Source organism: Anguilla anguilla, chromosome 10, assembly GCF_013347855.1.
Source record: "Anguilla anguilla isolate fAngAng1 chromosome 10, fAngAng1.pri, whole genome shotgun sequence".
NCBI classification, from domain to species: Eukaryota; Metazoa; Chordata; class Actinopteri; order Anguilliformes; family Anguillidae; genus Anguilla; species Anguilla anguilla.
The window spans coordinates 15,357,007-15,374,179 of record NC_049210.1 but is presented as its reverse complement, the minus strand read 5'-3'; the positions used below and the strand labels follow the sequence as shown (position 1 = coordinate 15,374,179).

Sequence of the window (17,173 nt, the reverse complement as noted above, 5' to 3'; positions counted from 1 at the left end):
TGTATGCGTCATAATTGCTACTATTATTGCACCACAAGCACACACACACACACACATAATGACACATAGAAATAAAAGAGCAAACGCATTTTAATAACAATGATTAAAGCCACTAAAACCACTTTAGCTGACCAGTTCATAAAATGCGCCCCCACCCCAATCCCTCAGAAGAAAATCTGCCAGGCTCAGATGGTGAAAGCCAGGCAGTGACCTACTTCTTTTGTGTCCTCACATTAAAGTCCAGCACAGCTATTGTTTTTAATCGTTCACACACACACACACAGACACACATCATATGCACTCTCTAAAATGGTTCACATACTGATGCACTCTGCTGTAGGGGCAAAAGAAAAGAAGAAAAGAAGAGAAATAAAAATGATCTCATCCATCCATTAGAGGAACCCATACTAATAATACATAATAGTTATTCTGCATTTCCATGGAATAATGTAGCAGTAGCACTTATATAAATTCAAATTAAAATGTTCAGTGGAGTGGGGGAGGGTAGGGGGGAGTTAATGGCAAAATAAGGTTCTTTATACCGTTCATAAACAGCCATATCTGCTGTTTATTGCTAAGCTAACTGGCATTGGTTTTAGGATTCCTGTTGGCAGAGAGATTTATTCTGAGCAGGGAAGATTAGGACATCTTGGTAATCCTGTTGTTTTCAGGCTCAAACAGCCACTGTGCAGTGACAGTCAGCCCCAAACAGCACAGAGCGGTCACAGCCTCCAAACTACGGTCCTCTTCAGTGAGGGATGGAAATAAAAAAGTCTTTCTTGCCATTGGTCTTAATGTTCACAATCACTTCTCAAAGATTCCTATGGGAGGGGGACTAATTATTTATTTCTGGTTGTCGAAATCTTCTTTCCCGAAAAAACACTTATTTTTGATTGCATATAAATTAAAGTGAAGAAAATGTTAGTGAAGAAAAAGAAATGTTTGAGTGTGTGGGTGTTTCTGTGGTGTGACATATGTATGTGTTCGTTTCTAGTCATTAACAAATTAAGAGGATATGCTGAAACGTATATTTTCTCGTTTATATAAAGGATCGCAGCCAAAGAGGACAAAATAATTGATTGATTGCGACAGTGCAACAATCTTGTTTACTCCAAAGTATTTCTTAAGGGAAAATTGAATAAGAACGCATTTACGTCACACATCAGGTATAGTCAGCGAGAATGGCGTTATCATGATCAGCCAATAGCAAGCCTTTTGAAACAAGTTGTTAGTCTGACGTGTGAAATCTGGGCACGCGCACAGCGGGAAAAAGGAGGTGGGGCTGTCGGGATTGCGCATTTACTGGAAACTATTTATGAATATACGTTCCAGGCCAGTGATCCGCAAGATGCCTCCCGTATGAGAGGCAACGATAATGGGGAACCGGGACCCCAGCGCATCGGGGAGGAGAGACCGATCGCTGGAGAAAGTCCTTCAGTGCGGTTAATGTGAGGACACAGCGCTACCTGGTGTTATTTCGCAGAGGTTTAAATAACATAAACCTGGAAGATAGGCGACTGCCTTCGGACCGGTGTTATTTTGCACAGGATTAAGGAGGTTGGTGTGAGTTTGGGGGGAGGGGGGCTTGGGAGGGTGAATTTTGGGGTAGAACAGGTTGCTACAAGTCGTGGGCCATGAAATGAAAGATTGTGCGGCTATTATGGAAACATCTGAATGGGAATATCATCGGCGCAGAGAGGATTGGGTCGGAAGAAATCTGTGACAGAGCGAGCACCGTTGGCGTAAATCAGATTCTCTCCTGCCTTTTGTCCGCCGGGCGGCGATGTCAGCTTTCTGCCTGAATTTACACTCACCCACAGCCGCGATTTCAGCACCACAAGAGCTGGACAGCGACTGCATGGAGCACTCGCTGGATCACGGCATCAAACCCCCTCAAGACTCGGGAGGGTTTCAGAACCATTCGCTGCTGTACGCTGGCCCCGGAGGCCTCGGGATGGCACTCGAGGAAGAACTCGCCATGCTAACAGGCGACCGGGATGAAAGCACCGACTTACCCGTCTTGGAAATGCCTGTTAATGGGCAGGATCCTGACTTACTGTCGCTCTTCCGACAAAAAGAAAAGGACTTGGTTTTGGCTGCTAAGCTCGGCAAAGCACTGCTCGAGCGAAACCAAGACTTGACTAAGCAATATGAGAAAATGAATAAAGACCTCAACGAAAAACTGGAGGTAGGAGTTAGCCTGATATAATAATCTTCTGTAAACAACGTTTCGCATATTAGAATTACAAGCAAACGCTTCGCACTATTAAAATGAAAATAGCCATTGAATGTACAGTCTTTAAAGGGGCCATTAGATATCCTTTACAATATCCTTAGAGGAAGGAGACAGACAGTGACTTAAATACATTAATGCATACCAGACAGTGATGCAGGCATTCCGACAGAATACGTGTTGTTTATCCAGGGGTATGGCCTCAGTACGCAAGAAACTCTTTCCTAAAATCTTTCTCCACATGACCCCATTCCAGCACACTGGAAATACAACGTTGTAAATAAAGTGTAAAGTCAATGAGCAAACTCTCAATTTGAAACAAAATTAGTTTAAACTAGCCAAAGAAGCAAATTAAATAACATTCAAATGCTTAATTTATTTAAATGCCCATTCACCTTTAAGACATTTTTAATATGATGAATTTAAGTTGGTGGACTCATATTTTTAAGTGAAGACATGGTCCATATATGGTCCATGGACTGGGAACTATTTGTGTGAGACTTTGCTGTATCATACTGGTACATAATAAAAATGCTTTCACACAAAACAGGTATTTCTTATAATTATTATTTTAAAGCCTGCATTTTTAAGTATGAATGCCTAATCTTATTTTTTGTGTAAATATGAGAAATAAAACGCTATTTACTATCTTTTAGCTCCCACAGTGAAACTAGAGGCTGAGCTATTATCATTATACCAGCACAGAAAATAGCAATTAAAATAAGTAAACATAATCCTAGCCTAAATTTTAGCAGCTTGTCGGATCAGCCTGTAAAAGTTAATAGCAATTTTCTTTACCTTTTCAAACATATATGGTCTGTGGTTGTAGCTATTACTAAATCTGGCTATTCAAACCCCCAATCCTTTAGCCCTAACTGAACCCAGCAGCTGAAACAAATCAAATCAATTCTCAAATTCGGCTGTAAGTTGGGATACATAAAAATAACGGATGGACTGTTGATAGTGAAATTAATGGTTTGCAACCGTTTAGGGAAGAATAGGTCAATAAAGTGCAAGCCTAAGAGAGGAATTTTAAGTATGTATAGATTTTTTTGGATTTCCTTTAGCTAAAAAAGTAAATCTGACTTGCCCTGGGGACCACTACTGCACATGGTTGGGGAAAAGGAACAAAGACTAATCCCTAGTCATGTTCCAGGGCCTGTACAGCAGCACTCATGTTCACTCATGTTCACCCTCAGCCTTGATTGCAGACAAGAATTTAACTTATCAAAAACAATGGGGGAAAGGACAGAGAAGAGAGTATCTGAGCAAGGAAATAACACCTTAAATATAACTTCAATATAATCTCTTTATTTTTCTCACAAATTTATGAATGATCTGTCTTAATGGAATCTTATTCCAATACCCATCACCCAAACTTTGATTCCTGCCTGCCTGTATGCAAGCTTTATTGGCATATGTGCAAATATGTGTGTGTGTGTGTGTGTGCGCACATGTGTCTGTGTGTGTGTGTGTGTGTGTGTATACATGGGGGAACAATGTAGCAATTTTTTAAAAGGTTGCCTCAACTGAACACACCTTTGTGGTATCACACCAGGGGAACATTGCATCATGGCTATTGGGTGACTTCTTGCCCCAGTCCTCTGACCCCTGTGGCCTATCCTGGCCTGAGCGCAGACTGACCCCCCTCCCTTTCTCCGCCTCCTCCCCCAGCACCTGGAGCAGGAGAAGCACGAGCTGCGGCGGCGGCTGGAGAGCCGGGAGGGCGAGTGGGAGGGGCGCGTGGCCGAGCTGGAGTCCGACGTGCGGCAGCTGCAGGGCGAGCTGGACCGCCACCAGGCCCAGCTGCGGGAGGCCGACCGGGACAAGACCCGCGCCGTCTCCGAGCTGTCGGAGCAGAACCACAGGCTGCTGGAGCAGCTCAGCCGGGTCAGTACCACCGTCTCACCCCGCCCAGAGGCCCAATTAGCCCAACTGGTCGCACTGGTTTGCATTAGCTGAACACCTTATTTAGGGTGACGTACTCCATGGCTGATGAAAATGAATTATGAAGTGGCATGCAGTAGCATACAGCTAAACCAGCGACATGTTTCACATTTCAGGATACTAACTAAGAGCTGATCTGGCGTGTGCAATGGGAAGTGCACTTCAGATATCTGGAACTAATACAGAGATCCCTGATGCCCTCAAGAGTTTCTGCAGGACAAAATGATGGTTATAAAATGGGCTGGATGTGTCCTGCATCAGGGGCAGTGGCCTGATTTTGTGTGTCACACTGGAGTCTGATGTACAGTAGCCTCTGTCTCAGGCCATGTACTGTCGAAAATGATTTAGACTCTAAGTGCTCTCTGCCCGAGGACAGTTGATATACTGTGTTGTCCAAGGATACAAACGTGAACGATTTCATGCCCGTGTGAGCGTGCAGGAGCCTGTGGCAATGCGGTCTTAATGTGTAGCGGCGTGGTCTTAATGTAGAAAATGAGGCTCTGCAGGCTTCGACAAATAGGCACGAGAATGATGCTGTGCAGTTTAAGGTAGAGTCTTTCTGAATACACACCCTTCTACTGGCTGGGGCTGTACACATTGGTTTGCTGTCTGGTGAAGCAGGTCCTATGGTGTTCTATCTTTCCCTCCTCCAGATTATAATATGAACACATATTTGTCTCACACATGAGGGAATGCATAACTGACTTTCTCCTGTTGTGAAGGAGAAGAGTTCACATTACTGCCTTGTCACACTGTTGGCTGGCACTTGTTATGTGGTAACCCATAGCGACAGAGCCAACTCAATTCCTGCCACACAGCACATGAAAGGTCTGACTCATCCATACCCAGGCTGGAACAGGAATAATCAAATTATTCTGTAAGGACAGACGCTAACGTGCAAATGCATACGCATACAAATGCACGTGTGCGCGCATGCACCCACGCACACACACTCACACAGCCACTAATTACAGTTTGCAATTAAAACGGAACATCCTGCCTTTCCACTGTTTAATATTAATGTTTAATTTTAATTTATTGGACTACAGACACCTCTGGAACCAAATCTTTCAATATTGCTGGATGGATCTTTTATATAAAATACTGCGAGATCACTGTCCAAACAATGTAACTCATTTGATAAAAGGTGGGTTATGTCATCTGTCCTTTCCCCAATGTGCACATATGTGTCTGTTCAAGCTTGAGCTGGGGAAGAGTTAATCCACACACTGCAGAGCAGATGACCGTGGCAACTGTTGCCACGTCAGTGAGGAAAAGCGCTCCCTGGCATCGATTGCTCTCCCCTGAGAGTGCAGATTGACTGGTCTGCAGGCCACTCTCCAGACTTGATCCCTTCTGCCCTGACTGATGTCCTTCAGATCCAAAGCCCTGTAACTTGACAACACAAAAAACTACAACAAGCTGTCCAGCCAAACTGCTTAGTGCCATACGTTTCCTGATGGTGTGTCCGTAATACGGTTACACTGTACCCCTGCAGTATGCTGAAAGCCTGTCAAGGCTCTATAACCCCCCCCCCCCCCCCCCATTATAAGTAAGCTCATTAAACCACGCCCAGCAAATCCATGTGGTGATGAGAGACCCACAGCACAGAGTAAGAGAGGCCACAGATGAGGCCTGGACGAGGCCTGGCCTCTGAGCCTGAGTGACACGCAGCCCTTTTCAGTGTTCATTCTCACTGTGGCCCCCTGATCTTCTAAAGGACCTCTCCCCGTCAGTAGATAAACATGCTCCGTACTGGCATAGGACTGCAGTGAAACCGATAAGACTTGCATTAGGCAAGAGTGACAGAGCTGTTTTTGCCTTCACATCGGAACAGCTGCAGGGTGTTAGCAGCACCCGCGCTGGGTGAGCCCGCCCTGCGCGCCAGTCTGTCTGATATGAAGGAAAGGGACGCGATCCACCGTTCAGCAATAAGCAAAGTAGGACATTTGGAGGGAGGGGGTGAAAGAACACTCCAGCACCAAGAAATGATTTTTAGATGCACTGCCTGCTGAGGTTTAAATGAGAGGAAATATGCTGGTATTCTAATTAGTTTATTTGTTTGGTTTTCCACAAATACACGGGGAGGCATCCAAATGTTGATCCACATATTCAAAGTAATGTAAATGAACACAACAAAAAAAAAATTGCACAGTTGTTTTCTTTGCGAATACAACAAGCTGAAATCATATGTCTATATATTATATTTGATTGTGCAATATTTCTATTTGTAATGTCCGAAAGATGCCTGCACGGTGTGTATGCCGAAAGGCAGGCTGAGACTGTGGGCTTTAGTGAGCTTCAGTGGTGTTTTCGAATTCTGACTGGCCGTATTGATCTTGAGTCCCACTGCTGCAGGAAACCTTGGGCCTGCACACTGCTAGCAAAAGCACCACAAACTGAGTTACAGAAATATTTGTGTGGGGGGATCTCCATGAGGGGAAAATGTTTTAGAGTTAATAGTAGCTGGGCCCAAAAGTATTACTATGAGAGTCAGTTGGAGAATTATGAACAATATTTTTGGAAGGAAGGGCAGGAAACTCAGAAGCACCTGGCTGCTTTAAGGAAGAACGCACCCTCATGTTGCAGGATAGATGCATTGTTAAAAAGCCGCCTTTCAGAAACCTCCTGTACAGGAGCCAGACACTGGCAGACGGCTATTTCAACCTGCGCTCTCCATCTCTCTTCTCCCCTGGAGCCACGGTGCCCTTATTGGGATTAAAATAGATCTCTGTCAGCACTTATTTCACTGCTCAGAGAGACGCAGGGGACCTGTAAGCATCTGGAAAGTCCCCGTTCTGCTGTTGGGGGTGTCATTAATGGCCAGGTAGACCGGATGTTAGGCACAGTGATCTCAAGCGGGGGGGCTAATAGATGGCAGTTGCATCATTTCTGCGACGGACAGCTCGGGCGAACATCCTGTGAGAAGCTTTGAGCCATGTGACGAGAGTGGAACCAATGAGCAGCGCGCCGTACCAATGTCCGTTGTTTTCTTTGCTATTGTAATAATACCTAGTCTTAGATACTTGGAAAAAGAGATGTGTCCTAACATTAGAGAGCCAACAATAATAGAAATTACAGAATAGGTACCCTTGCTGTGTACCACTGACTCATGAACAGTCATTCAAACTGGTTTTCAATGGCATCTTCCAATGAAAAATATTATTTTGCAATCATAGACTTGGAGCATCTGATAAAATACATAAATATAAATGCAGTTCACTGCCACAGCGGGAAGGGTTTTTTGGTGGATAAACTACAGTATGCAAATGGAAACTGAGATTTCTCCTGAACAGAAAACCAGTCTGCCATCTGAACCAAGGGAAAATACTCGCAACAATCAATCCTAATTATTGCCAGATCATGACTGTCCCTGGGCAGGACAGAGAGCCTTGATCGTTGTGCTAATTCTTTTCACCATTTACACTGGTTGTTTTCATCTGCAAAGAATAAGGGAGGCACATAGCCTGTTTGCACACAGGGCAGGGGTAGCAACCTTCACACAGCTAGCCTGGCCGTTACAAGCAGGATCAGAGTGAGAGGTTGCAGAGGGGGGATAAGCCGTAATCCCAAATAACAGACGTTCTGTGTTCTAAAGACTCCATGCAAGAGAGGCACGGCCCCGCCCTGTGCTCAATCAGGCATTCTGCAGTGTGAAGACACATGACTATCAGTACTGAGGGATACTCTAAGCCTGAGTTTAGGTGCCAGGATGTGTTTGTGTGCATGTGCATGTATGTGTCTGAGTGTACTTGTGTGTGTGTGTGTGTGTGTGTGTGTCTGTGGAGCCTGGCTCCCAGCACACAGCAGCAGATCAGTAAATGCGTGATGATTCATTTTTGCTACATCATTCAGATGGGAACGGGAACCAATCAGAAATGAGAGCTCCAGGCGGAGGAGTGGGCAGCAGTGGCAGAGACAGCCAGCAGTGCTTTGTGTTTGGAGTGGGTGCATAGCTGCATCCAGTGCAGGGAGAGGCAGCTGGACACATGAATAAGGCCCGTCGCCCTGCGGTCCTAATCTGCTCAGAGCGGGCCGACAGAGAAGGAACCTTTTTTAACAACATTACCGCTCGGGCCCAGAGGCGAGGCCACAACCTTATGGATGTCTGAAAAGATAGATTTGCATCAAACATGAAGTCTCCTTGGCAGCTAGTTCTGCTTTAATGTAGAACAAGGAGTCAAATAGCCTTTTGGAGTTCAGCGTTTCAGTGTCCTGATGTGGACACTGGGGTTGAACATTCAGGAGTAACAGCGATACTGTGGCATTACTGATCAGTTCCGCTCTCTTCCTTTCCCTTATGCGGAGTTGTTATTCCAAATATGCAGTCTCCCACATCTCAGCATCATTGAGCTGTTGCTCTCTGAGACACAAGCTACTACTCGACTCGTTATACATTATGTCATTATTCCATTTTTCTGCCAGATTAGGATACAGCTCCCCCGTCGCTGAATATAGCACCATTAAAAATAGCTGGTGGGGACCTTATTAGAAAGCATGCCTGCACACCTGATCATGGCCAAGAATAACCTGCTGTGGATTAGCTATATGGACTTCTGCTTCGTCACTCTCAGGAGATATTCATAGCACAAAGCCCATTAGACCACCTTGGTCCTGACTGTGGAGTCCTCACAAGACCATGCACAGGTCACATGACAACACACCTTTATTCAATGACTAACAGCCTGTGGTCATAGGTCATAGGGGTGGTTCAACCTGTTAAAGCCCTAGTTATTGATTCAGCAATGCACCCCATGGATCATAACCCAATCATGCTTGTGCTGACTGTGGCCTTTGTACCGTGCATAAGCAGTCTTGGTGTCAGTTGCCAGGGAATCCCCTATTTCATTGTATTGTATTTCATCCCTCAATATATTTAAATAAACATCATTGGACATTTTAAATTAAGGAGAAAGTTAAATATTCTGTGTAAAGGTTTACCTTTAAGAACAGTATGATAAACTTTCTACTACTTTTCCCATTAATTCTACAATGTATTATACTGTAGAATAACTACTGATGGCAATAATCAGATCCTCAGCAATGTCTACAGTTGGGTACTGGACACCTGTTTTGTATGATACATTAGTATTCATCTGCATGTGTGTCTGGCTTCTATGAAACAGTATTTCCAATGAAGCTGTGGAGTGCAGTTTCCATGGTAACAGCCAACTGTTCCTAGTAACAGTATGGTTATGTGAAGTTCTAGGGGAGGGTACACTCTTCCCCTCTCTACCTACGATCTTCTGCTCTCCATCAATCCACAGAGCTGTATTGTGAAATGAACTGGGAAATATTATATTGTATGTACTGTATAAAGGATGGTTAATTAAAAAAAATCATTAAATATGTGCCTCTTCTGTCATTAGCCAGCTATAATAGAGAGTGGAACACAAGTGGTTTCATCCCACCAGAGTGGGCCAGCCAGAGCTTTGTGAGTTTCGGCTGCTTTGGTGCTTCCTAGCCATTCACCAGAGGCTTTCAGATTGCCAACTGTCTTCATAGAACAGTGTGCCTCATCCAAGATTAGCATTAGCTCTCCTGTGATATGCTGTGTGGCCTGTAGTGTGAACAACTGTCATTGGCTCAAGGGCAAGTGTATCTGAAGAGAGCGCATGCTTCAGCTGCAGTGCTCCCTGTATGTGTGTGGGTGGCACAGTGGTGATTCAGTAGCATAGTGCCATTGCAGATTCCAAATGGGAGACGCAGAGAAAAATATGCCTCTGCATCAGAATAACCTTGAAGTTGTGATGGCCAAAGTTGGTCTAGTTTAGACAATAAAATATGCGCACAGTACAATATGAATAAATAGAGAAACGAAAACAGCTAGAGGAAAGTTGTTGAGAACTGTAAACTTGTCAGCGATGTGAAAACAGTTTGTGAGTAGTCTTGTTGTCTTCAGTTTCCCTCAGCTCTGCAGCACACAAACTGTTTCCGACACATTCCAGCGTGCATTCTGCCAGTCAGCCGGCTCAAATGGAGAGCCGCACTGATATCAACAGCACGTCTTTTCATGGTGTTGAGGGGACCTTGAGGAGCTCAAGGCAATCCCAACTAAACAGGAGAGTGCTACCAGGGGCATTTGGTTAAACTGGCAATAGTGCAGTAGATTCCACAAGAAATTGTCATCAAGGCCATGAAACTGTGCCAAAATACTGCAGTATATACACAAATGTGCTTCTCTATGAATCATATTGCAAACGATGATATGTATGTGTAAATGTAAGTATATCACAGTATATATTTTTATACATATACTGGACATACACTATATTTTTGCATATTGCATATCTATGATAAATCATAGTATTAAATCTTAGATCATATCTTAGATTTTGTCCATGGCAAATTGTGCAAGTTGCAATGCAGTCTGTATCCGATGGGAAGATGGAGAGCAACAGGAGAGAGTTCAGTTTGTAAAAAGTAGATCGAGTTTTAATTTCATGGCAATGCTGTGGCTCGTGAGCACAAAAAAAGCACAAGTGAGAAAGATGGAAAGGCTGGAATAAACAAAACAATAAGAGGGTATGATGTTCCTCTGCAGTGTGCCTGTTCATGTAAGAGTATGCAGAGAGAGAGAGAGAGAGCAGCAGCTGGCAGACTCACAGTTCCTTCAATCCTGCTTCTGTCTGGTTGCCATATCAACCCACATAACATGTCACATTCCATGTGTAACCATGGGAACGTGTTCTCTGCTGTACCACATTTTACAATCCACCAGATAGCATGCATATACCCTCACACACAAACACACACACACACACACACACAGGCATACACATGTATACACACGCACACACACACACACACAAGCATACACACACACGCAGCCCAAGTACAATTTATTCCTTTTACCAAAAGGCCATTCTGTATTTGCCTTGAACACCTACCGCAGTGCCAGTTAAATAGGCAGTGGAAATCCCACCAAAGCTTGGTGTGTATTCCCCTCCTTGTTCGTTTATTGCGTGCCTCGGATTTCCAGATGGCCTTGAGTGTGGTTCATGATTTACAAATGAAAAGAAAGCAAATGCGAAGAGATAAAAAAAAAACCTAGAATAGTGCAGTCCGCACGTCCTTGAAAAACAAAGAGACACTCGCTGACACCGAAGCAGCGATTCATCATCATCTGAGAGCCTTTCATCACTGCGCTGCGTCTAACTGTAATGGAGGTGTCAAACAGGGACTTTGTCACGTCCGTCACATCGAACAGCTGTGTTGGTCTCCAGTGATATATTTGGTTCCTCGCCTTCAGCTAGCTGTGAACAGGACTCAAAGAGGACAATGGGCGACCTTGTGTGCATACGGCTCAAAGCGCGGACCAGAGGAGACTAGGAGAGGTGAAAGGGGACATCTGTTCTCCGTGGGGAAATCCCTGAGGCTGTGCGGTGGCTAGGACCAGACTGTCAGGTGTAGAGGAAAAACCTTCACTCATACTGTCAGCACCAACCCCTAGGATATAATCAACATTTGTCCAACAATTTTGTCCAAAACAAGTTTGAACCAGTGTTACTCCATTGTCTTTCTCTTCCCTTCACAAACAGCTCAAGCGATCACTGAAATTAACGTGAATATGAGACCAAAGTCAAAGGACGTTAATTGAATCCGGGGGCGATGGGGGAGGGAAGGGTCAGTCGTCCCTCCTCTCTCTTCTGCGTGCCCCTGAGCATTCAGTGTGCAGCGGTGTGTTATGCGGGAACTGAACATTTTGTTCTGCCGTGTGCTATGCTGCCTTCAGACCTGTGCATGAGCTGTGCTCCCATGGGTGCTGTGTTTACCATTGAATTGCTGCTGTGTTCAATTAAGAGTGTGCACTGTCCTGTATGGAGACCCTCCCTATTCTCTGGGGTCTTGTTTTCGTGGAGTACTGTGCCCTGTGGTGCCCTGTGTTCCCTTCAGGTGTAGCACCTCCTTCCAGGCCAACTTCAGGTTAAAATCTATGCTTTCAGGAGGGCCTCATCGTGTCGAGGCACTGTTGTGTGATCCCCATGTGCACCACAGGCAGCGTTGCCAGATTTGAAAAAGGGTGAACCCGCCCAAAGCTATTTTTCCCCGCACAATAACATTAAAAAAGTAGCCCAATTGGGCGGGAATTCCAATCTGGCGACACTGACCGCAGGGTAGATTATGTCACAGATTTGTTCCTCAGATCTTAGGAGGCTTTAATCTGATTAACGCGGGGCGGCACCGGGGGGCGAGGAGGGGGTGTTTCTGACTCACGAGCACCCATCAGGACACAGCCTGTGAGCCCAGCGTCCATCACAGCGTGTCACCTGGTACAAACGTCACTGTCACAGGCAGCCGGGCGGTCGCTAGAAAGGCTCACGTGATTACCTGTGGAGTTAAGGGACAGCAGAGAGCCCAGTGAAAATGCGTATCGGCGTTCTCTGTGGCCCTGGTTACTGGGGCACTTACCAGCCAGAACGCAGAGCAGGATAAAAACAGCTGTGTTTACTGCGCGCGGCTCAGAAACTGCTGTGTGTTTTGACCACGAGGGCTTTCCTTGGGGTGAGAAGCCTGTGTTTTAAGAGTTATGTACTTCTGAGCTTACTGAGCTGTGGAGCAGTATAACACAATGTATAGCACATTGCCAAATGTTATCAGGCAAAGTAGTTAAACCATTATTATTATTATTATTATTATTATTATTATTATTATTAGTAGTAGTAGTAGTAATAGTAGTAGTAGTAGTATAAAGTCATGAAATTTATTAATTAACCAATTACTTGCTGGTGGGTCAAAGTGTTATTTAATATACTTTCACGCTCAAAAAGGATATATAACATAACAACAAACACTAAATTTGAGCATTATATTTGTATTTTAACATTTTGCAGACACTGCCTTAAAGTCATCTATCTGTGTGACTGTGAGTGCAAAGGAAGTATGGATGAAATAATCAAGTCTGGTGCTGACGTTTAAAGTGGTGGTGGGTGGATGAGGGGAGCAGATTGACATCGTCACTAATTGAATTGGGTGCATTGGGTCTACATCCACTTCCTTTCCCCATAACCCCCCCCCCCCCCAATCACTTCCAGCCTCACAGGCACTAAGGAGACAGAAAAGGCCGCTGTGACTCAAAATGAAACACATTCATCTCACTGGTTCTCCTACACCGATTCCCACCCCCTCCCCCATTTTCACCATTAACTGCCTACATTTTGCAGCAGTCGTGAGTCTGCGAGAGAGGTGTTGTTGTCCTTTAAGTGCCCCCTCAGTGACCTTACCGCTGTGTTTCTGTAGCACTATAACAAAGAACACGGTGAGCTAGCACAAGGAGCTGGCTATAAAATAAAAGAATTAGCAAATTAAACTAGATTGGGAAGAATTGAAAAAAAGATTGTCTGTGGTCTCCCCATTTAAATTTTTTTGTTAGAAACCTCACAATGGAGTTCCAGTTGGCGGGTTATATGGCCTGGTTGAGAGTGAACGGAAGCCCACCTGCAGTAAGAGCTGGCAGACGCAACGTTCAGGGTGTGCTGAGTCACAAACAGGCAGGCGAAGGAATTCTCATTGTCGGTTGACAGTGACAGTGTAGCATTAGCGTGGGCTACCCTTGCCAGAGGCAGGTACTCCACTGGTGGTGGACAGGGACAATCTGCAACCTACACCATTACCAAGACACATACATACAGTAGCCAACAGGCAGCACCCCCTTCATATTTACAGGGGTCAGACCTCTTCACAGACTGGGAGACTTAACATTCAGAGCTTTTCTTTTATATCGAACCGCAACCCCCATACAGAGCCATGGAGAAAGTGTCAATGGCAGCTGTGTGGGAAGCACTCCTGACCGAGAAAAAAACAACAGATGCCTGAGCCATATTAATATGCTAAAGGCTTATCATTCTTGCTCAGATATGTCAAATACTTTGCTGTTATTGTGTCTTTTGCTGTGTTTGGCTCATCTAAGGAGACTCGTGACAGCGCATCTCAGGTTTTCCCTGTGATTCTTTTTAACTGACTCACCAGAGAAATGTGTGAAAATTTCATTTTCTGAATATAAGTGTTCATTTTTGGATGTACCTTGGCTCACTGTTTTAGTCTGTCACGACGTGGACACTGAAGATGCTGGTCCTATTAAAGAGCTTCTCGACAGAATAAACAAATGCCAAAAAGTCTATTTTAGTGAGAAGGAGAGACGAAAGCTCTGGTCCTTGTCATAGCCCTGGAATATAATGAGATGTATGTGTCCGGTGGTACCAAACTAGCTGTCTATATCATAATTCTCATATTTTTCTTGACAAGAATCAGTATTTGTTTAGATGGAGTTCGGTTCTTCAGTCCTTTAACTTGAACATGCAATACAGTACTGCAGGATAAGCAAATTAGTAACTGACTACCTATCCAGATTTATAAAGCCTTGAATTGGTCCAGATGGAAATGTACATTTATAAAAAAACGTGCATATTTTTTAAAAGTATCTCACTTCAGTTCTGGTGGCTAGGAACTAGTAAGTAAGGCGAACACATTGTTTTTGCCTTCTACCTTAGTCAAATGACATAGTTGGGGACAGTCACTTCCTGGAGGTTTTACTTTCTAGGCTTTACAAAAATATTTATTACATATATTTCAGTCTTAATGTATGTTATTCAATTGGCCTGGGCAGTTTTTATGTTTACTGAAGGATAATTTATATACACAAAGAAGTTTCAATTGACCTGCTGGCTTTAGTTAAAGGGTTAGTGGGGTCTGGAGATTCATGGTCTCAAGCAAGAAAATACTCTTCAAGTACTTGCAATGTAGCTTGCTCAGATTCATTTTATAGCATTCTTAATTATAAACATTACAGTTTATATTGTGCCAATATTTCTTTCTATGAGCACAGTGGTCTCAGGTTGCATGTGCCAAAGGGAATAATTTAGAACAAAAAAAATTTTTTTGGAAGAATGATTAGGTAATATACACATGTACAACCCCTGGAGGCATAATGTTAACTTCTGTTAATGTTTTTTTAAAAATATTTCATCACACACAACAACTGTTAGGGCCAATTGAACAACACACAATAAAACTGAAATCTGAAATCTGTATAATAAATATAAAAAAACAGAACGTGAACTATCCTTTTAAAAGAGCCTCAAGGAAGGGACTAAGCAGATAAAAGTGATTAGCTAGCTAGCAGCAACAAATTAACAAGTGGATGCCTACCTTAAAATTAGCGAATGTCTGTCATTGTGTTGACAGACACAGGTAGCTACGATTGGGCGCTTTCAAAACTACACTTTTCTGTAGGCCTGTAGGTGTTGGGTGCATGGATGTGTGTGTCTGAGGAAGGAACAGTTTAAATCAACTGTTCTATTATTTAGTGCTTAACATTACATTAACATAAATAATTAACTGAAGTTGAATATTTCACTGAACGTTGTATTGAATATTGGGGGGGGTGGGCAGTACCCACCATTTTAATTATTCAGGGGCTAGCTGGCCCTTGGCCTCCCCTCACTTGGCACCAGTGCGTGTGTCCGTATTTTACTAATCCACCCAGCGTTTAATCTGAATCATCCAGCTGCTGGAGTCGCCCTCTCGCAGCAAAAGCCCTCCAGGGAAGCCTCCTCGCATCCCCGCCATTGAGAAACCCTCCACTACATATCGGGTTAAGCCTTATAATTATTTCAGATTTGCAGATGTGGTTTAATTTTTGCAGAGTGCATGCAGACAGATGCTAGAATACGGGTGCTGATCTGAGACAGTGATAAACAGCTTCCTCTGCATATATTAATCTGCACTCTTCATGATATTGCACCACTTTATATTAAAAATATAGTGGTATTTTTTGAGTACCCTATCTGTGTTTTAATTTTATTTCTGACTGTGTTGGAAACAGCAAGATGTATGTGGAGTGGACCCATTTTCAAATATCTTTTCAGAAGCAAAACAATTTCTTGATTGGTTATCTGCAACAGCCTTTTCTAAGTAGCAAGATATTGAGTAATCAGACTGAATACAGGAAGAAAACAACATTATTTTCCAGGGAAGAGTTCATGGATAAATAATGTTCAGTTTCATTCTCCATGCCATGTATCAGCAATATCTCGATTAAATCCTGGACTTTCTGTAAATCAATTTTCTCCTTATCTGCCCATATAGTTTCCCACAGTTGCTATGGTGACAACAGATAATCTGACTCAGTTTCCCCAGTGCAGTCCTAGTTATGCTAATGAGGCTCTGTTAATCTCACTTGACTCTTCCAATCACCATGCTAGAAAGGCAGTAGGAGGGACATCACTGTGGTCTGATCCTGCTTGGACCAGTTAGCCTGCCGATCAGGCAGTCAAGGTTGTCTGCACTGCAGAGAGAACACTCTCTCCTTGAAGACTATTGTGTTTTAAAGACTTTAAGTCTTTAAAACACAATAAACAAAACTGAATAGCATGAGAAAACAGTCTAATTATTATTGTTATTTCTTATCATAATGTTTTATATTTTTTTATTTGTATTACCATTTCCCTGTTGGTTTGCAGTACACTCAGCTTTGCAGTGCAGGGCTGTAATCCAGAGGCTTCTGAGCCCATAGCTAACGCCAGCTGTGTACAGTGGGAGGCTGCAGGGTGAACGGGGGATGCAAAAGAGGGGAGGGACCTCCGCACACTCGAGCTCACCCCCAGTCAGTCATGAGTTCTGATGGAGCACACGGTGCTCCATACCCAGAAGCTGTTCGGAGCCAAGATTAGCCTCCTGTCAATGCAGAAGAAGATCTGGTAGGTGATGAACTCTGTCAGCGATACCACTGGATAAGGCCTCTGTAGACATTAGCATGTTCTAGTCAGTGCCTCTGTCCCCAGCATCAGCCCCTCATTCCCTCTCCGATGGCACCCCTGTCCAAAAAATAATCTGAAGACGAAGAGCACCGCCCCAGGCAGCTGGCTCTGGGGCAGAATGCCCAGACTGCGGCAGCCCTGGGGCCTGGGCTCACGCCGAGCCAGCCGGGCTGCAACCAGCTGCAGAGCAGCGTTTGCCAGCACGGCGGGCAGCTGTAGGCCCTCTCTGACTATG

General features: G+C 44.1%; 1 protein-coding gene across 3 annotated transcripts in view; it reads left to right on the top strand.

Annotated features, from left to right (window-relative positions):
• Positions 1–1,268: 1,268 nt before the first annotated feature.
• bicdl1 (BICD family like cargo adaptor 1) overlaps positions 1,269–17,173 on the top strand; it is a 29,650-nt gene continuing 13,745 nt past the window's right edge. The window contains exons 1-2 of one of the 3 annotated variants that reach the window (XM_035380146.1): positions 1,269–2,188; positions 3,908–4,123. In XM_035380146.1, the coding sequence (XP_035236037.1) occupies positions 1,784–2,188; positions 3,908–4,123 (621 nt within the window). In that variant the 5' untranslated portion in view covers positions 1,269–1,783. The remainder of the gene's footprint in view (positions 2,189–3,907; positions 4,124–17,173) is intronic. The other 2 variants (XM_035380145.1, XR_004761280.1) reach the window with 2 other exon arrangements.